Here is a 24,982-nt window from a genome sequence, read left to right on the forward strand (position 1 = left end):
CGACACCATTCCTACAAAGCTACAGCGCTAACAACACCACTACTACAAAGCTACAGCGCTAACAACACCACTCCTACAAAGCTACAGCGCTAGCTACAGCGCTAACACCACACTACTACAAAGCTTCTCCAATGGTTTACAGTTTATAGTCCAATTTATTCTCTGATGTTTTGCAAACAGATTGACAAATACTAATGATATCAGTTAGTTATCAGCATGCAATAATAACATAGCTTACTAGTCTATAGTGTCTAAACGACAAAACTGTAATTGCATTGGAAAAAAAAAAAAGCAACCGTGATCTTGGTATGGTCCAGAATGTCAAATTATATTCCCGATTAACCGAATATCTGTAGAATAACCGAATACCAACATTACTCGGAATGCACACCCCTAATACCACAACATAATAGCATAATGCTAACACAACACCACAATGCTAACACCACACCGGACTACTACTAAACCACAATGCGAATGCAACACCGCAACGTTAACACAGCAATATGCTGTGACGATACCAAACGACCACGACATCGGAACACTGCTTCAGCAGCGCACGACTGTGCGTTTCCTGAGACTCTGTGGGTGTCAGAAACTCTCATTATCCTCCCACCCCTTTCAGAGACTTCAAAGCACTCCGCTTCAGACTCCGGACTACAGTTCCCACAGTCCTTTGAGAACTCTATCTCTGACACAGGAAGTATAGAACTGATGTGACAGTTCAACCAAAGTCAGGCCCAGCAACCCTGGACAATAATACCGTTTGAGACAGTCTGTGCCAATGAGACTGCGCTTGTTCACAAAACTTTTCCCTGTAACTCAGCAACCTAGAGAGGAGCACACGTTTATGTACTGTCTCATGGTTTCTTCACATACACTCAGCGAGCACTTTATTAGGTATTTATTAGACTTATGTTTTGGACTTCTGCTGCTGTAGCCCATCCACAAAGAGGTTTGACACGTTGTGTGTTCAGAGATGCTCCTCTGCATACCACTGTTGTAATTTACGTTGGAATTTTTTGACAAGTCTGGCCCTCTGACCTCTGTCATTAACTGTAGACTTTCGTCCCATCAAAATGGAGCTTAGAGTAGCCTGTTTACCTGACTGAATATTACCTCTTCAGAATATTACCTCCAGCAGGTGTAGTCTGGAGTGCTGTGCCCTTCCTTCTCTGATGTCCGGGGGCTAGAATGCGGGGAATCCAAACAGGAAAAACAGCAGACACTGACTTTACCTGTCATGGCCTGTCAAAACCCAACGCCAGGTGACCTGGTTTAATCCCTGCTGAGAAAAGCTTGATTACTATATGGGGAGTGAATTTGCCATGATTAAATATTCCACATTGTTATTTGGGGCAGCCTCTAGCCTCATGGCTAAGGTGTTTGACTGGGACCTGGAACGTTGGTGGTTCCAGCCTCAGTCTAGCCACATTAAGATTAGTGCTGCTGTTGGGCCCTTGAGCAAGGCCCTTAACCCCACAAATAAACTGCAAATTGCTTTGGCTAAAAGCATCAGCTAAATAATTCCAGCAGTTTCTGAGATATTCAAACCACCCTGTCCGGCACCAACAATCATTCCACGGTCAAAGTCACGTAGATCACATTTCTTCCCCATTCTGGCTGTTCTGAAAAACGTTTATGCATTTAGTTGCTGCCACATGATTGGCTGATTAAATATTTGCATTTTCCAGCTAGTGCACAGGTCTACCTAATAAAGTAATCACTGAGTGAGTGTATGCGTTCATGTGTTCAATGGTCTGTCCTTTCCTGTGCTTCAGCAACATACGCTGTGCCTTGTCATGGCAGTAAAGCATTATGAATTTACATTTCAGGGAGGAATAGAGGGAAGGAGAGAATGAGAAATTAATGGGATAGAGGCAACGGGGGAAAGAAAAAGATGAGGGGAGAGACAGGCAGACGGGAGGGGGGTGAAGCATTGTGAAGGGGTATCGCCTGAGGGTCTTTTTCTCATTGAAATGATAAAAAGCTCAGACCGGCTATTGTCCTCTCGTCTCTGTACCTAATCCCCCCTCCCCGTTCCACGGCCTGTCCTCCTTCACACTGAGTGCAGGTCCTCACTCACACTACATTACATTACATTATTGGCATTTGGCAGACGCTCTTATCCAGAGCGACGTACAGTCCTCCCCTGGAGCAATGCAGGGTTAAGGGCCTTGCTCAAGGGCCCAACGGCTGTGCGGATCTTATTACCAACTTGAGGACCAGCACATTTACATAGATCTATTATTCAATTTTATGGTCTCTACCAATCCGAGGGCCAAATTAATAATATTGTTAGGGACACAGGCGGACGCAGCTGTGTAGAACTTAAGCCATTAAATCAGTGTTCAGTAGGAGGGACGGTGCGGTAAGAATAGGTCTGTATGGGAATGTGGTCGGTGCGGGAATGTCAGACGTATGGGAATGGATTTCTTCCCGTGTCTTTATGGTGGTGAAATAAGAGCCGGCTCCCGTGAATGTTCCCACGATGCGATGGATCGCACCCGACAAAAGACCTTCTGCAGCGGCCCAGGTGCACTTTACGGACACGGGCGGCGGAAAATTCCGGAACTCGCCACAGAGCTTTGACAGCGGGGCAATTTCCAGCCACTTTCCCGCTCCCTCCCGGGAACGCCGCGCTCTTTAAGCACGCTAAATAATTCATCCAAATCACGGAGCGCCAGGAATGCAAACGAGGGCGGTGTTATGATCTCGGCTCTTATTGGTCCCTGTAGTCGGCTTCTCTCGTTGCTTGGGGGCCATAGGCATCTAGTTGTGTGTGTGTGTGTGTGTGTGTGCGCGCATGTGCGCGTGCATGCGTGTGTGTGAGAGAGAAATTACCTCTGCTCCACAGCATAATTTCTGATGGGTTCATGCTGGAATACAATTGATGACATAATGATGAAACCAATGAACTGTGATTGTCTGAACTTGTGCACGATCCCCAGCCCACAGACAGACAGACAGACAGTACATCGCCTGACTACTCCATTCTCTGTCTCATACACAGCGGTAATAAACCACTGATTCTTATAAAGAGACATTATGAACCGTCTTCAGACGCGCCCCAGACCGCATCTTATGATTGGCAGTGTACAGCATCACACTGATTTGGACTCCTTTTCCACGCTGAACCCCTTCAAACAATGCGGGCCCTTTTTTCCCCCCACCACGCCTATTATTTCCAGAGGCCGTCATTGTTGCCAAATGCTATTCAATGTCCTTCAGAGCCACTGCTTGGTTTCCCCAGAAACTGAGGAACTGAATTGCATTTTTTTAAAACAGCCAAAACTGTACAGACCCATAAGAAAACAGCCACTTTTAACAATATTTCCCTTATTATAAATTACCCATCAGCCTGGCGGGGCAGAGCACAAAACATTAGAGACACAACAACTATGTGTGTTTATTATGACATTAAATATCAGTGAACTCATTTGACAATATCTTTTTTAACATATCTTTTTTAACACACTACTGATGACTATTCGGTACACCTGTGCACCAGCTTGTTAATGCAATTATTTAATCTGCCAATCATGTGGCAGCAACTAAATGCATAAAAGTATACAGATGTGGTCAAGAGCTTCAGCTGTTTTTTTGCTAATGGCCTTTCTTCAATGAATATTTATGTGGTCTGCGATCCTGCCGGGTAAGTAGGCTTTTCACACCTGGCCTGGTCCCTCCATAGGCTACCTGGTCTAAGACAAAGCCTTTCCTCAAAGCAATACTGAGTGAGCCATAAGCCAGAAACCGTTAATTTCTTTGATTCAGGAATTATTTGAAACCACCACAGAAACTACATACAAAGTTATTCATGCTTTTTCCCCGAACATAGATGCAGTATGCTAATATCGACTGTCCGAGGATACCCAGTTTTAGAATCCTGGCTACGCCATTACACCTTACGCGTGTATTGAGTGTGGGGAATTTACAAACGCGGATTTTGCTGAATATTTAAACGAAGCTGGAGAAGTTGGAGTACACACGGAAGAAATGTACTTACTCATGAAATCTAGTCATCCGTGCCGTTTTCCGTAATGAAACGTGTTCCGCGATGGAAAAATTACCTCAAAAGAAGTTAATAGTCTATGCGTCTGTATGTCATCTTATCGTGTATGTCGATTTTAGCTTACTGTATCTACAAAACTACTTTTTACAATTTGTGTGATTCAAGAGCAATTTAGAACCAACATATGATTCTGAACTACTTAATGTCACCATATTACTGTAGCTGAGTTTGTGCCGAAAACAAAATATATTAAACACTTTGGAATCGCTGTATATAAAGTTGATTAAAATGACACAAGTGACTTGTGTAGTCAGAGCATGACACTGTCACCAGTTTCCCTCATTTTGCCCTCAGACCCCGGAGGATTAATAATGACAGAATAATGCCATGACATGGAGCGCATTAGATTCTGTTGAACTCTCTCACTAAACATGGTCCATGTTTGCACAGAAACTGTAACTTTAATGCTCACTGCCTCGTGTTTAAATTCCTCTACGGATCAGTCACTGTACAGAAAAGAATATGCTTTTGTATGCAAAAATATTTTTAAAGCCCTGTACCTCAGACCGTATGCCCTCTTGCGAAAGGATGCCTTTTAGTCCAAAGTACCTCTGAACAAAACAAAATCATATTAAAAAGTATCAAAGTAATAGAACACAAAATATTCTTTCTAAAAATGTAAAAGAACCTGGAAAATATAGAGCTGTTTTTCCCCAGTAAAAACAGCTCTAATTTTTACCTGCTCTAATCACACCTCCAGCCCACTGTCAGCCAATCGGTGATGCCGGTCCGAATACTCTTCACAAAACCAGCTCTGTCTAAAACCGGTTGTGTCCTTTTGCAAGACTGCAAGACTCCCAAGCACCCACTATAAACCAGCCAGCAGACAGAATGCCGGGATTTCCTAAATTTGCGCTTCGATGGATGACCCTGGTGTCGGGGTTGATGGAGTGCCTGTGTTTTGCGGGGGCGTTCACGGGCTGGACCTCCCTGGTGTTCGTCCTCAAAGATGAGGGCTACTACAGTGACTTGTGCGTCAATGCCACTAGCGCAAACAGCAGTGTGTTCACAGGTGAGTGTTATACAGCAGTGTGTTGACAGGTGAGTGTTATACAGCTGTGTTCACAGGTGTATAACACCTTAGGTTAATAAGTCACACCTGTGTGTTGGGAGAGTCGTAAGCAAAGCGAGGACAAGGAAAAGGAAAAACCAAAAACCACAGGCAGAGAAAGCCGAAGGGAATAGGCAAAACTGAAAGTTGGGCAAAAGGGTGTTTCACGAATCAAAAAAAATGTAGGCGTCCACAATTTAGCTCTGGAATTTTGGGGAAGACTGGGGCTTACATACACAGAGGAATGAGAACCTAGGCGGGGCATGGGGGTGAGGGCAGTCTGACAAATAGACATCAGGTGAGACACATTAAAGGGCAATCATTCAATAATGAGGGAGGAACACAGATGCGGGACTGGATTCACGTAGAATACAAGCGGCTCCGGATTAGGGAGTAGACAATTGCACAGACTTAAGGAATGTAGTGATAGAGAACAGGTCCAAACCCTTCGCAGAATTAAGGCAGGCAATCAGAGATAGGACAGGGAGGTGGAGCTACAGCTGCAGAAACAGGGAGAATGTAAATATGTTAGTTACATGATTAAACTATAAATACCCAAAACTAGTGAATCTTAGTTAGCTAGTTAGACAAACATATTAGTGTGTTAATATAATTAGTACTGTACAAATTCTGTTAGTCAGGATTAGTAGATTAGTGTTATCTACAAACATGAATGGAGAGAAAGCGAGAAGCAAGTAAACCGAGACGGAGAAGGAATCGTGGAAAACCAGAAAATTCCGAAAACACCCGAATAGTGAATCAATAGTAAAGACAGATATCACAGGGGAAGACGAGTGCAATGAACAATGAATGTAAACGGAAACCAGGCATGAATATGAAGAATAACAAGGTAACAAAAACACAGAATAAACCAACAGGCAGAATACAGGATATTACAGTTACACAGCCGTGTTCAGGGCAGTGAGTGTGTTGTACAGCCGTGTTCAGGGCGGTGAGTGTGTTGTACAGCCGTGTTCAGGGCGGTGAGTGTGTTACACAGCCGTGTTCAGGGCAGTGAGTGTGTAGTACAGCCGTGTTCAGGGCAGTGAGTGTGTTGTACAGCCGTGTTCAGGGCAGTGAGTGTGTTACACAGCCGTGTTCAGGGCAGTGAGTGTGTTGTACAGCCGTGTTCAGGGCAGTGAGTGTGTTGTACAGCCGTGTTCAGGGCAGTGAGTGTGTTGTACAGCCGTGTTCAGGGCAGTGAGTGTGTTGTACAGCCGTGTTCAGGGCAGTGAGTGTGTTGTACAGCTGTGTTCAGGGCAGTGAGTGTGTTACACAGCTGTGTTCAGGGCAGTGAGTGTGTTGTACAGCCGTGTTCAGGGCAGTGAGTGTGTTGCACAGCTGTGTTCAGGGCAGTGAGTGTGTTGTACAGCTGTGTTCAGGGCAGTGAGTGTGTTGTACAGCCGTGTTCAGGGCAGTGAGTGTGTTGTACAGCTGTGTTCAGGGCAGTGAGTGTGTTGTACAGCCGTGTTCAGGGCAGTGAGTGTGTTACACAGCCGTGTTCAGGGCAGTGAGTGTGTTACACAGCCGTGTTCAGGGCGGTGAGTGTGTTGTACAGCCGTGTTCAGGGCAGTGAGTGTGTTGTACAGCCGTGTTCAGGGCAGTGAGTGTGTTGTACAGCCGTGTTCAGGGCAGTGAGTGTGTTACACAGCCGTGTTCAGGGCAGTGAGTGTGTTGTACAGCCGTGTTCAGGGCAGTGAGTGTGTTACACAGCCGTGTTCAGGGCAGTGAGTGTGTTGTACAGCCGTGTTCAGGGCAGTGAGTGTGTTGTACAGCCGTGTTCAGGGCAGTGAGTGTGTTGTACAGCCGTGTTCAGGGCAGTGAGTGTGTTGTACAGCCGTGTTCAGGGCAGTGAGTGTGTTGTACAGCCGTGTTCAGGGCAGTGAGTGTGTTGTACAGCCGTGTTCAGGGCAGTGAGTGTGTTGTACAGCCGTGTTCAGGGCAGTGAGTGTGTTGTACAGCCGTGTTCAGGGCAGTGAGTGTGTTGTACAGCCGTGTTCAGGGCAGTGAGTGTGTTGTACAGCCGTGTTCAGGGCAGTGAGTGTGTTGTACAGCCGTGTTCAGGGCAGTGAGTGTGTTACACAGCTGTGTTCAGGGCAGTGAGTGTGTTACACAGCCGTGTTCAGGGCAGTGAGTGTGTTGTACAGCCGTGTTCAGGGCAGTGAGTGTGTTACACAGCTGTGTTCAGGGCAGTGAGTGTGTTGTACAGCCGTGTTCAGGGCAGTGAGTGTGTTGTACAGCCGTGTTCAGGGCAGTGAGTGTGTTGTACAGCCGTGTTCAGGGCAGTGAGTGTGTTACACAGCTGTGTTCAGGGCAGTGAGTGTGTTACACAGCCGTGTTCAGGGCAGTGAGTGTGTTGTACAGCCGTGTTCAGGGCAGTGAGTGTGTTACACAGCTGTGTTCAGGGCAGTGAGTGTGTTGTACAGCCGTGTTCAGGGCAGTGAGTGTGTTGTACAGCCGTGTTCAGGGCGGTGAGTGTGTTACACAGCCGTGTTCAGGGCAGTGAGTGTGTTGTACAGCCGTGTTCAGGGCAGTGAGTGTGTTATACAGGCGTCAAATTGGACTTACAATGAAGGCTGCATTCACACAGGCAGGTGATGGAGGCGGTGGCCAGCCACAACGTGCGTCCGGTCGAGAGGGGCCACGATTCACCTGCTCCCAAATCCCTCGGGGCTCCAGGAGCCATCCTGGCTCATGTCGGCGGGCGGTCTGCTGGCTGAGACTGGCCGCTCTAACTCCTCTCTCTCCTTCCCCAGACTGCAGTGCTCAGGACTCATGGCTGTCTCTGGTCTACACCATAGGCATATGTGTAAATAATACGCTTGCAGTTCCCATGGGATTATTCTTCGACAAGTTTGGCACCATGGCAGCGAGGATTTTGGTGATGTAAGTCACTGTCTTTGACACAGCAGAACATGCACAGAGAGGTTAATGACAGTAACAATGCCCTGAGAGGGCTAACACAGACTAATACATTAACACTGCACTGAGAGAGAGGGCTAATGCAGTACAGTACATTCAATCAGGTCATTATTGCTGCCTTCGCTGTGCCTCTCAACTCTCGAGGCACTGGAGTCAAACCTGCAGACACTGCGGCCCTCCAGGACTGGAGTTAAACCTGCAGACACTGCGGCCCTCCAGGACTGGAGTCAAACCTGCAGACACTGCGGCCCTCCAGGACTGGAGTCAAACCTGCAGACACTGCGGCCCTCCAGGACTGGAGTTAAACCTGCAGACACTGCGGCCCTCCAGGACTGGAGTTAAACCTGCAGACACTGCGGCCCTCCAGGACTGGAGTTAAACCTGCAGACACTGCGGCCCTCCAGGACTGGAGTTAAACCTGCAGACACTGCGGCCCTTTGGCCAAAATTGGCTAAAGAGGGTTACAAGAGCTACAGGTAAGAGGTGTCCGTTTTGAGAACACAAAACGGACACCTCTTACCTGTAGCTCTTGTAACCCTCTTTAGCCAATTTTGGCCATCTCTTCTTCTTGCCTTTTGTTGTCAAAGAAGAGACTGGGTAATTTAGGACTTTTACGCGACTTTTCTCCCGATCGTCGTTTCGGCCTTGGAGCGCGAATGGCTGTTCACCGGGACAGACTATTCTTCAGCGCGGTCAAAAAAAATCATGATCGGTCCTCATCAGGAATGCTGGATTATGTAATGACACACAGAGCAAGTTTCTCACAATGATTTGATTTTCAGATCACTCTACACCGCTGGTACTTTGATGCTGGCCTTCTCCAGTGCAGGTAAACCGCTGGTCTTTGATTGTAACAAATGTGTAATTTGTATTTGAGGGTGGGCTAGAGCATGGTGGAAATTTTGTGCTGAGTAAAAACAAAATATGTATAATTTCAAAAAGAAAATGCACAGTGGGGTCCACCAGGGAAAATGCTTCTATTTTGCATTCTTTTGTACAAACTTTTTCATTACAAATGAACATCTTGTGATGTTACTCAATGTTTGGCTTCTGTCAGTCTTCTAGTGCCCCCATAAATGTTCAGTGGGGTGGAGGTCAGGTGATTGTCAGTGGGGTTGAGGTCAGGTGATTGTCAGTGGGGTGGAGGTCAGGTGATTGTCAGTGGGGTTGAGGTCAGGTGATTGTCAGTGGGGTGGAGGTCAGGTGATTGTCAGTGGGGTTGAGGTCAGGTGATTGTCAGTGGGGTTGAGGTCAGGTGATTGTGGATTGTGCAGTACTCCTTGCTCTTCTTTGGTTTTCGAGTTGTTCTTGCGAAGCTTTGAAGTAACTGTTCTGTTTATTTTCATCATTACATGAACGCCCCCCCCCCCACTCTGTCTCACTCACAGATGTACCCATCTTGGTCTTCCCAGCTGTTCTCTGTATCATTTTAGCTGGACTGACACTCATGATAACTAATATTCAGGTAGGCACGGCTTTCAGAAATATAACACAATTTTAAACCATGGGAATATCACTTTAGACCTGGGTAAAATACTGCTGAGATCTACAAGCATTTTCAAGGAAATGTGTTTTTTAAAAGAAAGTTTTAAAATGATATGAATGTTAGTGAATAGATTTATTTCATGGTCGTCAGTAATGAGCAGAGATCTACTGAAGAGTGGCAGTACAATGTATTGTGACGGGAACTGCCTGTGCACCTCAAAGGTTGGAGGTTTGACTCCAGTCCTGGAGGGCCGCAGTGTCTACAGGTTTTACTCCAGTCCTGGAGGGCTGCAGGTTTAACTCCAGTCCTGGAGGGCCGCAGTGTCTGCAGGTTTAATTCCAGTCCTGGAGGGCCGCAGTGTCTGCAGGTTTAATTCCAGTCCTGGAGGGCCGCAGTGTCTGCAGGTTTAACTCCAGTCCTGGAGGGCCGCAGTGTCTGCAGGTTTAACTCCAGTCCTGGAGGGCCGCAGTGTCTGCAGGTTTAACTCCAGTCCTGGAGGGCCACAGTGTCTGCAGGTTTAACTCCAGTCCTGGAGGGCGGCAGTGTCTGCAGGTTTAACTCCAGTCCTGGAGGGCCGCAGTGTCTGCAGGTTTAACTCCAGTCCTGGAGGGCTGCAGTGTCTGCAGGTTTAACACCAGTCCTGGAGGGCCGCAGTGTCTGCAGGTTTATCTCCAGTCCTGGAGGGCCGCAGTGTCTACAGGTTTAACTCCAGTCCTGGAGGGCCGCAGTGTCTGCAGGTTTATATCCAGTCCTGGAGGGCTATTTTCGTCACCAGCTTGGCTTTGGTTTAAGTGTTTGCTTGTGTTCCCCGGAAGACGTCCAACTTATTTGGCTCCCACCGATCTACCATCATGGCTCTGCACACGGGGATGACGTGCAGTGGTTCAGGGGTCTTCCTCATTGTCAAGGTAAGCCTGAAGCCTGAGGCCATTACCATGATGGTAAATGGTTGGCTTTTATCCGTGGCACCATGCAAAGCATGGAGCATTTGGGGGTTAGGTGTCTTGCTCAGGGACACACACCCAGGGCGGGATCGAACTGGCAACCCTCCGACTGCCAGACAACTCTTCCTAATAAAGTGGTCATATGTGCTATATATATATATAGCACATATGACCGTGTCTGCGTGGGTTTCCTCCGGGTAGTCCAGTTTCCTCCCACAGTCCAAAGACATGCAGGTTAGGCTGATTGGAGAGTCTAAATTGCCCGTAGGTATGAGTGTGTGAGTGAATGGTGTGCGTGCCCTGCGATGGACTGGCGACCTGTCCAGGGTGTATTCCTGCCTTTCGCCCAATGTATGCTGGGATAGGCTCCAGCCCCCATGGGACCCTGTTCAGGATAAGCAGGTTAAGATAATGGATGGATGGATGGATATATATATACACACACACACACACACACACACACACTCAATGATCACTTTATTAGGTAGACCTGTACACCAGTTTGTAAATGCAAATATTTAATTTAATTTTCAAGGAACACTCCGAACACTCTGAACACGCAACACATCTAAGTGGATAGGACACAGCAGTAGAAGTTTAAAAAATAAGTCGGATGAATACCTAGTAAAGTGCTCGGTGAGTGTGTATTATGTATGTTATATATGTGTTGCAGTATCTCGGGATCTCGCTCCCCGCAGGTGCTGCATGAAAAAGGGGTTTCTCTGCGCTCGTCGTTCCTCTTCATCTCCGCCTGCAGTGTCATCCACGTCCTCCGGACGTTCCTCCTCCTGCCCAAGACCCACATCCCCTACCCCCTGCCTGAGAACTACACTTATGGGTACAAACTACAACTCCCACACATGCACTCATTTAGATTAACACTGTCCACTGCCTTAGGGATAGTTATGGGTACAAACTACAAGTCCCACACTGCCCTGGTGCACATACATTCATTTAGCCTATCATTACCCACTGCCTTAGGGATAGTTATGGCTACAATCTACAAGTCCCACACTGCCCTGGGGCACATACATTGGACAGTCTCCACACTCCCCACTGTCTCCGCCCATTGCTTGAGGGCTGTACTCCCATGCATACTGCTTGGAGGTGTACAAGACCACAGTGCTCAGCTACACGTGGGGCTAATTTGGTTTGTCTACTTGACTGAAACCAGAAATCGAGGGACATTCCTTTTGCCTGATGCACATTTCCTTGATTCCTCAGTCCTTTCCTTGCATGATGCATGGAGCTAGGAGATAGGAGCTAGGAAAAGATGTGAGGAAAAAAGGAGGTAAATAATTGGAGAGAGCACATGACTGCTTCCTCTCCCAGTGCCCACTCCTGCTCCATCGATGGAATTAACCGGATGTCAGTTCACTAGCAGCTACTATTGCACACCTTGTGAATGTTTCTGGGAGATGTTTTTGAATAGCTCTGGTACAATGGGGTGACTGAATTCTGGCAGACAATTTCTGGTATGTGAATGAATAAGCATAGATCTCTTCGATAATTTGCTCAGTAATTTTGTCCCCGGAGTAATGAAAAGCAGAGTAAAGCCCAATGTAATTTGTAGCAAATGTCACCCGAACACTTTCAGAACAGCCTGCTGTGGCCAGTCCAATGGCACGGCACAGGAGGAGGTGGGGATGACACCGGCCAATGGGAATGCACAGGAGGAGGTGGGGATGACACCGGCCAATGGGAATGCGCAGGAGGAATCGGGGAAGGCACCGGCCAATGGGAATGCGCAGAGGGCAATGGAGAGAGAGACTGCCCCCTATCAGCCATGGCCACGGCCACCCCAAAGCTCAGCAGTCAACGGTGAACACTTTTCCCCCACTTTGGTTTCCGAGTTTCTGGCTACCATCTGTTCCTTTGACACGGCCAGGGCATCTTTGTTAATCCTTTCACTTTTTCCATCCGGAGATGAGGCACTGGTGGAAATGGTGCCCTGGGAGAAGTTAGAACGTGTTACAGGAGGGCGTGGCTCGTGAAAGCATTGCTCACGTGTCACGTGTGAATGTTTTGCTAATGATGTCCGTGTAGACGTTTCACTGTTGGCTGTCCCCTCGGTGAGGATTACTGTATCGGTCGGTTCTGTATTGGACGTCTCTCCAGCAATGAGAGATTGGCAGGAGGGTGGGGGTATACCACTGTTTGTGAAGAATTATAGGTGTGTTTGGGTTTCTTGAGGTTCCTGAGGTGGCTCATCTTTGGGCCTCAATATTCACGAAATGCAGCCAGTACACACTGCGTTAAAATGATTTTACAACCTCTCCCTCTCTCTCCCTCCCCCCCTCTCTCCCTCTCCCTCCCTCTCTCCCCCTCCTCTCTCTCTCCCCCCCTCCCTCTCTCCCTCTCTCCCCCTCCTCTCTCTCTCTCTCTCTCTCAGGACCAAGTTTCAGGAGCTGTGTCCTCTCCTGGTTCTTTCTCTCCCACTTGGTCTGGTTCTCGGCGTGTCGCTTAACGTGTGAATTTCTCTACGTGTCTCTGAATTCCATGATCACCCACCTGGCAGATGGAAACGTCGTCCACGGTACAAACCCCGCCTCCCCCATTTCAGGTGTACAAACACCCCCCCATTTCAGATGTACGAACCCCCCCCCATTTCAGTGCTGTGTTAATGTATTGTACTGTGTTAGCCCCCTCTCTGTGTAGTATTAACATACTGTACTGCATAAACTCTTGCAGTGAACAGGTACACCGATGCGTTCGCCATCGTGCAGTTGTGTGGGGCGCTCTGTGCTCCCTGGAACGGACGCATCATGGACAGAAACAAGGGCAAGCAGAGAGCCCCAGGTGAGGACAGGTGTCCCCCGTGAGCAGCCCTGTTTTAATGGCCCGGGGAGTTTTACGCTGAGCGATGTCTTTCTCTCGTTCCCCCAGGGGAGACGGAGAAGGAGGCAGACCTGCGATCCTCCGCTCTCTCCCTCTTCATCACGGCTCTCCTTAGCCTCCTCTTCTGCGTGTGCGCCTCCATCCCGGTGCTCCCTCTGCAGTACCTCACCTTTGCCCTGCAGGTCACCTGCATCTCCTTCCTCTATTCCGGTAACTCGGCCTTAATCAGCATCGCGTAAGTGTCTGGGGAGGGACATTACTCATCCGGGGAGGGCTATTACCTGTGTGGGGAGGGGTATCAGTGTTCTGAGTAGGGCTATTACCTGTGTGGGGAAGGGTATCAGTGTTCTGAGTAGGGCTATTACCTGTGTGGGGAGGGGTATCAGTGTTCTGAGTAGGGCTATTACCTGTGTGGGGAAGGGTATCAGTGTTCTGAGTAAGGCTATTACCTGTGTGGGGAAGGGTATCAGTGTTCTGAGTAGGGCTATTACCTGTGTGGGGAAGGGTATCAGTGTTCTGAGTAGGGCTATTATCTGTGTGGGGAAGGGTATCAGTGTTCTGAGTAGGGCTATTACCTGTGTGGGGCGGGGTATCAGTGTTCTGAGTAGGGCTATTACCTGTGTGGGGAGGGGTATCAGTGTTCTGAGTAAGGCTATTACCTGTGTGGGGAGGGGTATCAGTGTTCTGAGTAAGGCTATTACCTGTGTGGGGAGGGGCATCAGTGTTCTGAGTAAGGCTATTACCTGTGTGGGGAAGGGTATCAGTGTTCTGAGTAAGGCTATTACCTGTGTGGGGAGGGGTATCAGTGTTCTGAGTAGGGCTATTACCTGTGTGGGGAAGGGTATCAGTGTTCTGAGTAGGGCTATTACCTGTGTGGGGAAGGGTATCAGTGTTCTGAGTAGGGCTATTACCTGTGTGGGGAAGGCTTTCAGTGTTCTGAGTAGGGCTATTACCTGTGTGGAGAAGGGTATCAGTGTTCTGTGGAGGGGTATTAGTGTTCTGGTGAGGGGTATCAGTGTTCTGTGGAAAGGTATCAGTGTTCTGGTGAGGGGTATTGGTGTTCTGGTGAGGGGTATTAGTGTTCTGTGGAGGGGTATCTTGTGAGGGGTATCAGTGTTCTGTGGAGGGGTATCTGATGAGCTGTATTAGGGATATGAAAGTGAGTAATCAGAAGGTCATTATCTCTGTCTCTCTTTAGGTTTCCCTCCTATTTTTACGGACGGTTGCACGGTCTCATCACATTCCTGTGCACGTTCGTGGTGCTCCTGCACTACCCCCTGATGATTGTCGTCACTGACATCCTGCAGGGAGACCCTCTGTATGTGAGTCACACACATCCTCAGCCTGTCTGTTAGTTTAGCCTTTTTTAAATTATGAAATTCAGAGCTCAAATTCATGAGCACAAAGTCTAGGAAGGTCATCGTCACGCCCGTGTATCCGGTCCTAAATTATGTTCCTTTCCACAGTTTAATAAGGTTTTAGCTGGAGCTGAACGAGGGGTGTAACGGGCATGGGGGTGATAATCAGCTGGAAGACTTCCTTACCTGTCTTACCTGTGTTTCTCCCTCCAGGTGTTTGTTGGGCTCACTTTTGTGACCCTACTCAGCTTCATCTACCCTCTCTTCATCTACCTCCACTGCCGACGACTGGCTGCCCACCGCTGCAGTCTAAACCCCTCCTAGCAACTGCCTGGCTGCGCCATGACAAAGCCTCATTTCTGAGAACATTCCAGAGAATCCTCTCCCTCCCCAGCCAGGCCCTTCACTGGAGATGCGTTTTAAGCTGGGTCATACTGTTTTGTTTTTTTTTTTACATTTTTTCCAGATTTTTCCCTTTTTCTCCCAATTTGGTAGCCAATTGTACCTCGTCTGATTCAATTGGAGGTAGTCGTATTAGATGTACCGCCCGTACCCCGTCCCTCGGCGGCCCGAATGAGAGCGACACGCCTTCTTCAAGCCGTCTCGTCTTGTGCCCGTTGCCGTGATTATGTTTTTAACCCCATCCACTCTGTCCACCTGATGTCTGAAATTATTGTTTATAATTCATATTTATATCGTACAAGAAACCGTGATGTAATACGACCTTGCTAATAAAGACTTGCTATCGATTCCACTGGCTCTTGGGGTTGTGGTTAACCTAATTTGTGTAAAAAGTTCCATTTTAAATGACGTTACATTACATGTCATTTGGCTGACGCTTTCATCCAGAGCGACGTACAGTTGATTAGACTAAGCAGGAGACAGTCCTCCCCTGGAGCAATGCAGGGTTAAGGGCCTTGCTCAAGGGCCCAACGGCTGTGCGGATCTTATTGTGGCTACACCGGGGATCGAACCGGCGACCTTGCAGGTCCTTAACCGCTATGCTACAGGCATAATGTGATGCAGGTTCATTAGGGTGAGTAATCCTTTTTGGAGACAACTTGGGCATGTTTTATAAAACATACTCTTATTTATGGATGAAACACACACGTGAAGCTTAGTTTTCTGTCACCCCTGCCAGCCACTAGCCTTCCACCATTGTTATATTGCTATGGGCCTTTGTCAATACAATTTTGAAATCCATTCAAACTTCAAGCTACATTTTAACAGGTTTATGCCACCTGATTAGACCCTCTTGCACACCAGTATCACAACCACCCCCTGGATCAGTAAAACATTGTCTACTTCCATCCACTGTAGGGGTGGAAGGGGAAAACCCCTTAGCGAATGGTTTAGTTGAGTTCCTTTAGCTAGTGTACCCGGGCTGAAACAAATACAAAGTATAAGACCACCATTCGTCTATACATACCTACAGTACATTGTAGCACTGCTTATTCTTCTCTTTTAAACAAACAAATGAACACAGGGAAAATGACCTTGTTTTTTAACATTGCAGTGATTTCCCTCTCTCCTCCCCCTTTCTCCGCTCTCTCGCTCCCCTCTCCCTTTCTCTCTCCTCCCCCCTCTCTCTCTCTCTCTCGCAATCACGCCCTTACCTGCACAGGGACTGATCAAAGTCCCTTCCCTCCTGGAGCTGCAAACCGCTCATGCGCAGCGTCTCCCACGCCAGGGGCGTCACAACGGCCAAAGTCCCCCTGGAGTGAACAACTCCCAACACCTGCTCGCCTCCTACCAACGCAGGGACAACGCAGAACGACCCGCGCGCACACACACCCGGAGAGAGAGAGAGAAACATGGACAACGACGGCAACGTCTACGAGAACCCCAAGGAGGAGAACATGTACGAGATCCCCGATCCGCCCGAAGCCAAGTACGAGAACCCGGGCGCTGTCTACGAGAGCCCCGGTGACGGGGGCGAGGCGGTCTACAGCGAGGTACAGGTGCACGCCGGCCCGGGGGAGGGCGGGGAGCGCGGGTCGCCCGACTACATGGACACCAGAGAGGGAGAGGAGGGCGGCAAGAAGGCCGGCGACGGGTCGTCCAGCGACAGCGATGAGGAGGCCAAGGCCGCGAGGAAGGGCAGCTCGTCCAGCTCGTCCTCATCGTCGGAGGACGAGGCGGAGAAGGAGGAGGAGGAGAAGGCGGAGGAGATGGAGGAGGCGAAGGCGGAGGAGGCGAAGGCGGAGGAGGTGAAGGCGGAGGAGGTGGAGGTCCCGGAGGAGGTGAACGGAGACGGCGCGGAGCCCGCCGGGTCTTCCTCCTCGTCCTCCTCCTCGTCCTCCTCCTCCTCCTCCTCCGAGCACGGAGACGACCCGGCCATCGACGGGGACAGCGACATGCTGATGGCCTACACGCTGTCGGAGGGGCAGACGGGCGAGGTCGCCGAGGCCGTGGACTACAGCCTCAAAGCGCCGGACAGCGACGCCGGGGAGGACGTCCCGGACCTGGGCCAGCCCGAAATCTCCCTCTTCGTGCGGGTAAGAGACCGCCGTCACGTGTCACCGCTGTGCGACAGCGCTCATTCATTTTTAACACCTTAAAACCGTAGCAGCTATTTCACCGCCGTTTTTAAAAGCGATGCGGCTTCACGCGCAGCGGTGTACTCTGTTCCGCACTTCAAGTAGTTTTTGAGCGACGGCTTTAAGACGTGCAGCGCTGTCTGAGGACCTTGCGTTGTCGGTCAAGGTCAGATCGGGGTTTGATAGCGCGGTTTTTACGACCGCGCGGCGTTCAGAGGGCCGTTCGGCGGCGGACAACGCGCCCTTTGCGCTCTGAACGCGCGCGCTACATGTAACGGAAGCGGAGCGATAACCGAACGCTCGAAAAGCAAACAGTCACCGGCGAAGTTCAACGAACTGCGCAAAGCAACAGGGGCAGGGTTTTGCAGAATCTGTAGGTCAGGGAAACGTAAGGTTATCTACAGCATGCGGAATAGAGTGTACCCTTCCCTGTGTGTGACTTTCTGAACCCTGCTGGTGGAAAGGAATCCTTTTAAAATCCAATCAAAGCCAACCTGCAGTCAATATCCACTATAAAATCAAGAACAGCTATTTACAGTAGAGGTCGCGAGGTGTTGCTAATGGATACGGCATGAGAGAGTTGTGCAGATATGACAGACTGATTGTCTAGATGACATCCTTGACTTTGGCGCTGTCTTGGTGGATGGCAGTGCCGGAGAAAGGGCCTGTTGGGGAGTCTAATCATTAACCGTTATCAGGCTGAGCGGGTGAAGTCTGCAGGAGCAGTGGGGACCCATACAAGGGAGAGAAAAACTTTTTTTTACCGTTATCAGTGTGTACGCTGTGTTCATTAATAGACTACCGATGGGGGGCAGAAGGAGAAAACAATGACTCGGATTGCAGAATTAGGGCTGCAGTGTTAGGGGGGCAGCTCCCCCGCAGGGCTGGGACGTCCGTCCATGTCAATACTGGGACAAATATAAGTGCATCGGTCAAAGTGCCTCCACTTCAGACTCGACAGGGGTACGCCTTGTGTAAATAGGAGGTGCTGTGAAGTGGTAAGGAATGAGTACCTTTGCTGAAAAAAAAACAAAAACTGAAACTACATTTTGAAACAGCTAGTAGCTGGTTGACCAGTTCAGGCCAGCTCCCAGCTCGACATGGTTTAGCTGGTTGACCAGTTCAGACCAGCTCCCAGCTCGACATGGTTTAGCTGGGTGACCAGTTCAGACCAGCTCCCAGCTCAACGTGGTTTAGCTGGGTGACCAGTTCAGACCAGCTCCCAGCTCAACATGGTTTGGCCAGTAGCTGCCAGCTAGCTCGTTCACCAGCTCATCCCCAGCTACATCAGCTCATGTCCAAGCTGGCCAAGCTGGCTTGGCTGGATTTTACAACAGGGTGGATACGACAGAAACTGCAGTCATTGTCAACAACAAAGTGCTTAACCCGAGATTAACCCCTTCTGCGTGAGCACACTCTCGCAAATACAGCGCAAACCTTTTTTTTTTCAGCCGTGACATTTGAAGGCTTTTAGTGCGGAGAGACAGTCTAATTATTAACCTGTTACCAACACCCACAGACCGAGACCCACTCCTTACTCCCACACTAATTTCAGACCCATTCCTTATACACTGATACAGTGCCGGCGTGCTCATGCCCCCTGCGTCTGTAGGGCTTGCTCATGCCCCCTGCGTCTGTAGGGCTTGCTCATGCCCCCTGCGTCTGTAGGGCTTGCTCATGCCCCCTGCGTCTGTAGGGCTTGCCATTGCCCCCTGGGTCTATAGGCAGTTCTGGAATTACAGGGAGAGTTAGTTGGAGAGGCTTCACTCTTGCTGAAGTTCTGCTGAGCATTGTGGGTCTTTATGACTGGGTGTGGCAGGTATAGCTACTCTGTATCATAAAATAGTCCCACAATAAATCTCACGTGTGTGTGTGTGTGTGTGTGTGTGTGAGGGAGAGAGTGTGTGTGTGAGTATGTATATATGTGTATATGTGTGTACATTTGTATGTGCGTGCATTAGGACGATCCCAAGGGCCCTGCCTGAGAGGAACGTTCAAAAAGTGACATGAGAAGAGAGCACTCTTGGAAATCATTTTCCAGAGCACAATATCCTTCAGAGAGAAGTGATGTGTGGACAACCGAGGGTGGGGCCTCTGTCCACAACTGAGCATAAACCTGAGAAATATTAACCCAGAAAGGATGGAGACGATGTTTGTCACACGTGCAAGACATTGTGCAGCCTGTGGCTGAATCGATGTGCCAGTGGTCACACTAGCCCACAGCTGAAATAATGAGACTTTTCCAAATGAAAAAAAAAAAACGAGAAATTTGCTTTCGCGATTTAAAGTCGTCGGCTAGCTTGTGCGAGGGAGGAGGGGATTCGCTGAAGGGACTCCTCTGGGTTACTGGCGAGCGAATGCCATTGTGGAAGGTTCAAAGGTGTGTTCCGGCGGTGTGTGTTCACTGTTGCCGTGGGGGTTGCTGGGTGAGTTATTTCGAGAGCCATTGCGACAGAACCTGCCACCCCTTCTCTGTCAGCTAGTCTGCATTTCAGCCAATTTGAAGGAAATGCGTTTTTTAAAATTTGCTAAGAATGTATTCATATTTACATGACAAGACACAGATCTGCGTTCCAACAGGGTATTCAAATTTTCCAGGTTTACAAATTTTCCATAGCCTGGGGCAAATATTTTAATAACTTGCTCCAACTCCAAAACCCCCCTTAACTGTGTTTTCCTTGGGATTGCTCATGCAGTCCAGCCCAGGAATGGCGAATGAATGCGTGTAAATGACAATTGTAATAATGTCACCGCCACAGTTATTGCTGACGGACAGAAACGAAACTCCGTTCAGAACGAGCAGGGATGAAGACAGCTGGATTTACGTTGTGGTTTGCATGTTTCACCACAAGGGGGCTCTTGCACTCTCTGCGCTGTTTTCTTGTCAAACTCAAGCCGATTGTTAATATGCTATTTAAACTGATAATAACCGAGTTGTTTTCCACAGTAAAGTTAGTGGATGCTAGTAGTGCGTTTTCGTTTCTTTTCTTTTTTTCTCACTGGCTGTTTTTCCTCTCGTCACGCCTTGCTTAGGTGATTTGACATTTTAATTACAACCGTAAGTCATTAACAAAACTATCCATGGCAGCCCTGCAGATTAAATAAGCTTTGGGAAATTTGAGAGGAAATCGGTTGCCTGGAAAACCGGCTTCAGGGGAATTGCACAGAAAACTTGAATCTCCTGCGAGCCAGTATCCAAATTTTGACATTTGTACATTTTTTGACATCCTACATTCTACTGACCAGCAGAGGGCATCAGAGACCCCAAAGTAATGTATTTAGGGACCGCTCAGACAAACACACTGTCGGTCTCTGCCCGTTATAGTCCTCTCTGTAGTATTCTTGTGTGTATAGGAATGCAGCATATGAAGAATTGAGTTAACCCCCCTGTGCTGGAATGTCGTGATTCGCTCACGCAGATTAATAATTGCCCAATCTCCGCCGTACACTTCGTGCAGTTGCCTGGCCCTGGCTACGTTAATGATCCACCGGCACTTCGCTGCTTCTCTTGTGTAAAAATCAGAGCCTGTTGCGTTTCCTGGAAACTCAGCTGAGATTCTGAGAGCGAAAGTTGGAATCTGAAGGGTGGGTTTGTGGTTTGTACTGCAGTTTTTCCAACAGGCATTGGAACAGACACCTGAAACATCTGAGAGACCCCCGGTCATAGGGGTCCGTTTGAGATTGCAGGAGACCCCACCCTCAACAGAGATCCCCTGTGCCACACGAGCAATATTATAATAATAATAATAATAATAATAATAATATAGCACTTTTAAAAACAATAGGTACAAAGTGCTTTACAAAATAAAACTGCAAATTGAAAACTTTTTCAGCGCACTGATGCATGCCAATTAGTAGTTGTGCTCCTAAATTATTTTCCCAGTTAGTGCGCATCAATACTCAGGAGCAAATGCTCCTACAGTAGGAGTACGTACTATAGAGCTCTGCAAACTAAAACACAGGGTCAGATATTGCAGGCTTTTCACAAGTAGACAGTCTTTGCTTCCACATGCAATCTATGTACAGGCACACGGAAGCCCCATGTATGAATTATAATGTTTTTGTAGATTAACAGGGCATGTCCTGGTCAGCTAACTCACAACTCACACCTAGCTCACCTATATTGCTAACCACTGGAGAGAAAGAGAGAAACAAAAAAACCCCTGAAAACCAATATTCCCACGCCACAACGGACTTTGAGCCATCAATAATTGAGGAAGGAGTCTTCCTCTCCTAACTGTCCCGTGGGTGATCGAATACAGAGAACGCCTCTTCCCGAGCGCTGTGTGTGTGAAACGCCGTTAATAATGTAGTGGGCGGCGTCCTTTCACACTCAAGCCTCCCTGCTAAATACTGCCCCCTTATACACTGTCCTGCCAAATACTGCACCCTCATACTCACTGTCATGCCAAATACTGCCCCCTAACACTCATTGTCCTGCAAAATACTGCCCCCTCACTCACTGTCATGCCAGATAATACTGTACCTTCACACTCAAACTGCCCTGCTAAATAATGCACCCTCATATTCAAACTTCCCTGTTAAATACTGCCCCCTCAAACTCACTGTCCTGCTAAATAATGCCCCCACACACACATTCTGCTGCCAGATAATGTCCCTCAAACACTGCCCTGGTCTAGCTCATATTTACTACTGAGCCTGTGTGGCTTGTCAATGCTTGTTATTTTGACCTGTTAAATAAAGTTCAGAAAATTTTGGCTATTTGTTCCAGTTTCTGGAAACACCAAAATTAGTTAATCGTGAGCTACCTGTGAACCAATCAGAACACCCTCACACACACACACACACACGTGCACACTCACCTTCCTACAGCAGATAATTCTAGACCCTCTAAATTTAGAATTGGACTCATTGGAATGTCCCAGTGCCCTGTCTGGGCTGTGCTGCCTGTGCCCCCCCCACTCTGTGGTGACTCCCCCCCCCCCCCCGTGTTGCTACCCAGGACAGGTGGTAGCTGGGACAGCGATAACGATGATGACGATGATGATGATGATGATGATGAGGCTAATACCGGGCGTGATTCAACTCTGATCACATGATCACATGACCTGCTGGTCCGTCACTGTCTGCAGCCCCCCCCCCCCCCCTCTGCCCAGCTCCTCAGGGTTCCTCTTAACACCCCTGTTTGTGCATTAAGGTCAGCAAGCCTTTAATTCACGTTATTCTTCACTCCGGCTTCCTGTGGCCGTTAGATCAGAGAGTAACAAACAGGCTGACACACGGCTGGCTGCCCTCAGGCCTCAGGAGTGTCCGTGTGACAGCGTGTCCGTGTGACAGCGTGTCCGTGTGACAGCGTGTCCGTGTGACAGAGTGTCCGTGTGACAGCGTGTCCGTGTGACAGAGTGTCTGTGTGACAGCGTGTCCGTGTGACAGAGTGTCTGTGTGACAGCGTGTCCGTGTGACAGAGTGTTTGTGTGACAGCGTGTCCGTGTGACAGCGTGTCCGTGTGACAGCGTGTCCGTGTGACAGAGTGTCCGTGTGACAGCGTGTCCGTGTGACAGAGTGTCTGTGTGACAGCGTGTCCGTGTGACAGAGTGTCCGTGTGACAGCGTGTCCGTGTGACAGAGTGTTTGTGTGACAGCGTGTCCGTGTGACAGCGTGTCCGTGTGACAGCGTGTCTGTGTGACAGAGTGTTTGTGTGACAGCGTGTCCGTGTGACAGAGTGTCCGTGTGACAGCGTGTCCGTGTGACAGCGTGTCCGTGTGACAGAGTGTTTGTGTGACAGCGTGTCCGTGTGACAGAGTGTTTGTGTGACAGAGTGTTTGTGTGACAGCGTGTCCGTGTGACAGAGTGTTTGTGTGACAGCGTGTCCGTGTGACAGCGTGTCCGTGTGACAGAGTGTTTGTGTGACAGAGTGTTTGTGTGACAGCGTGTCCGTGTGACAGCGTGTCCGTGTGACAGAGTGTCCGTGTGACAGAGTGTTTGTGTGACAGCGTGTCCGTGTGACAGCGTGTCCGTGTGACAGCGTGTCCGTGTGACCTGTCACTGGACGTGCGGTGGGTGTAGCTGTTCACAGTGACATCAGGTTTATATTATTGGCCGACTGGAGTACGTTTCTCAGGACAACAACCGCGGTCTACGTCGGCCGACGGCAGAGTGCCCACGAACGTTCTGCGATATCAGTCCAGCGACACTATAAACTGGCCTTTGAAAAGGTCCATTGACTAGATTAACCGCCGAGATTAGATTAGCACAACTGAGAGAGCACCTTGAGGGAAAGGCCGTGTGATTCAATCAGTGCTCAGTCCTCTGATAATACCTTCTGCTGTCGTGGGAGGGTACTTAAGTATCCCCTTGTAGCATGGGCAGGAATCCCTGTAGCACTGATTTTGAGACATTTTTCCAAACAGTGTTTTGAAGTAAAAAAAATGCTTAAGTATCGTGTTATGCTGCAGACAATAATGCTACAAGCATTTAGCAAGCGTTTTAGTCTTTTAATAAGACTTAAGATAAGTTTTTTTCTCTGAAGTAGAAAATATTAGCTTGATTTGGCAAATCCAGAAATGAGTCAAACTGACTTTTCTCACTGGCAATATTTTCGTCTTATTTAGCAAAAAGTCTCAATATAAGGGTCAATTAGTTGTTATTTTTCTGACAGTGATCAATGAGCATTCTACACGTCAGACTCTAGTTTGGGGCAAAGTTTAAAACAAACAAACAAAAATTGATATTTTTTTTCTTTCAATCCAGAGGTCTGTGTTCAGTCCCTAAAATAACCCGGTCAGGAGGCTCTGTACTCACTGCGGCTGACTCTCGTTCTGCACGTTTTGTAGCTCATTGAGTCCAGCAAATAAAACTTTTCATTAATGTTTAAGCGTGATTTCCACAGTCCATTGCCACTGAGTGTATTCTGGTGATCAGCAGAAACGCCCACCTTTGCACTCACACGGGAGTCTGACGTCTGGCTGTTCATTCAGGCAACGAATCGCACAACGAATCGCACAACGAACCGCACAACGAACCGCACAACGAATCGCACAACGAACTGCACAACGAATCGCACAACGATTCGCACAACGAATCGCACAACGAACCGCACAACGAACCGCACAACGAATCGCACAACGAATCGCACAACGAATCGCACAACGAATCGCACAACGAATCGCACAACGAATCGCACAACGAATCGCACAACGAACCGCACAACGAATCGCACAACGAATCGCACAACGAATCGCACAACGAATCGCACAACGAACCGCACAACGAATCGCACAACGAATCGCACAACGAATCGCACAACGAACCGCACAACGAATCGCACAACGAATCGCACAACGAACCGCACAACGAACCGCACAACGAATCGCACAACGAATCGCACAACGAATCGCACAACGAACCGCACAACGAACCGCACAACGAATCGCACAACGAATCGCACAACGAATCGCACAACGAATCGCACAACGCTTCAGTGGATGCCATATTTCTGTTTGAAAGTAATGGAGTTATGAAAATGATACATTTAAAAAATGATTTTAATGTGCGAGAGCCTGTCCATAGGACAGATATATTAACTATTACTGCTTCACAACTGCTATTTATTTGCTATTTATGGATTTGATGCTGTTCACTTGTCGGGGATCTTCTACACTTCTTGTTGTTTTCGATGAGAAATGCAGAATGACTGAAGCATAGGGTTTGAGACGGGTGGGATAGGAGTCTGGGGAAGATCAGTGGTGGATGTTGTCAGCTGGGCTTGAGTGGCAGTTTTGATTGATTTAGATGAGGACAGTAGGGG

At 48.5% G+C, this 24,982-nt stretch overlaps 2 protein-coding genes across 2 annotated transcripts in view; both read left to right on the forward strand.

The window, feature by feature from the left end:
* The first annotated feature begins 4,939 nt into the window (after positions 1–4,939).
* Positions 4,940–15,392, forward strand: LOC133129484 (equilibrative nucleobase transporter 1-like). Its single transcript, XM_061243613.1, has 12 exons — positions 4,940–5,087; positions 7,883–8,012; positions 8,831–8,877; positions 9,437–9,513; positions 10,350–10,442; positions 11,177–11,316; positions 12,076–12,299; positions 12,871–13,014; positions 13,170–13,277; positions 13,365–13,551; positions 14,515–14,638; positions 14,888–15,392. The coding sequence occupies exons 1-12, from the start codon at positions 4,940–4,942 to the stop codon at positions 14,996–14,998; spliced, it is 1,533 nt and encodes a 510-aa protein (XP_061099597.1). The 3' UTR covers positions 14,999–15,392.
* Positions 15,393–16,459: 1,067 nt separating this feature from the next.
* LOC133129546 (chloride intracellular channel protein 5-like) overlaps positions 16,460–24,982 on the forward strand; it is a 21,594-nt gene continuing 13,071 nt past the window's right edge. Inside the window, exon 1 of the mRNA XM_061243712.1 lies at positions 16,460–17,172. Coding sequence (XP_061099696.1) covers positions 16,489–17,172 — 684 coding nt within the window. The 5' untranslated portion in view covers positions 16,460–16,488. The remainder of the gene's footprint in view (positions 17,173–24,982) is intronic.

Source organism: Conger conger, chromosome 5 (assembly GCF_963514075.1).
Source record: "Conger conger chromosome 5, fConCon1.1, whole genome shotgun sequence".
NCBI lineage: Eukaryota > Metazoa > Chordata > Actinopteri > Anguilliformes > Congridae > Conger > Conger conger.

Coding starts and splice junctions, on each gene's coding strand:
- LOC133129484 (XM_061243613.1), top strand. CDS start 4,940: ATGACCCTGGTGTCGGGGTTGATGGAGTGCCTGTGTTTTGCGGGGGCG. Junction 5,088..7,882: donor AAACAGCAGTGTGTTCACAG/GTGAGTGTTATA, acceptor CTCCTTCCCCAG/ACTGCAGTGCTCAGGACTCA. Junction 13,552..14,514: donor TCGGCCTTAATCAGCATCGC/GTAAGTGTCTGG, acceptor GTCTCTCTTTAG/GTTTCCCTCCTATTTTTACG.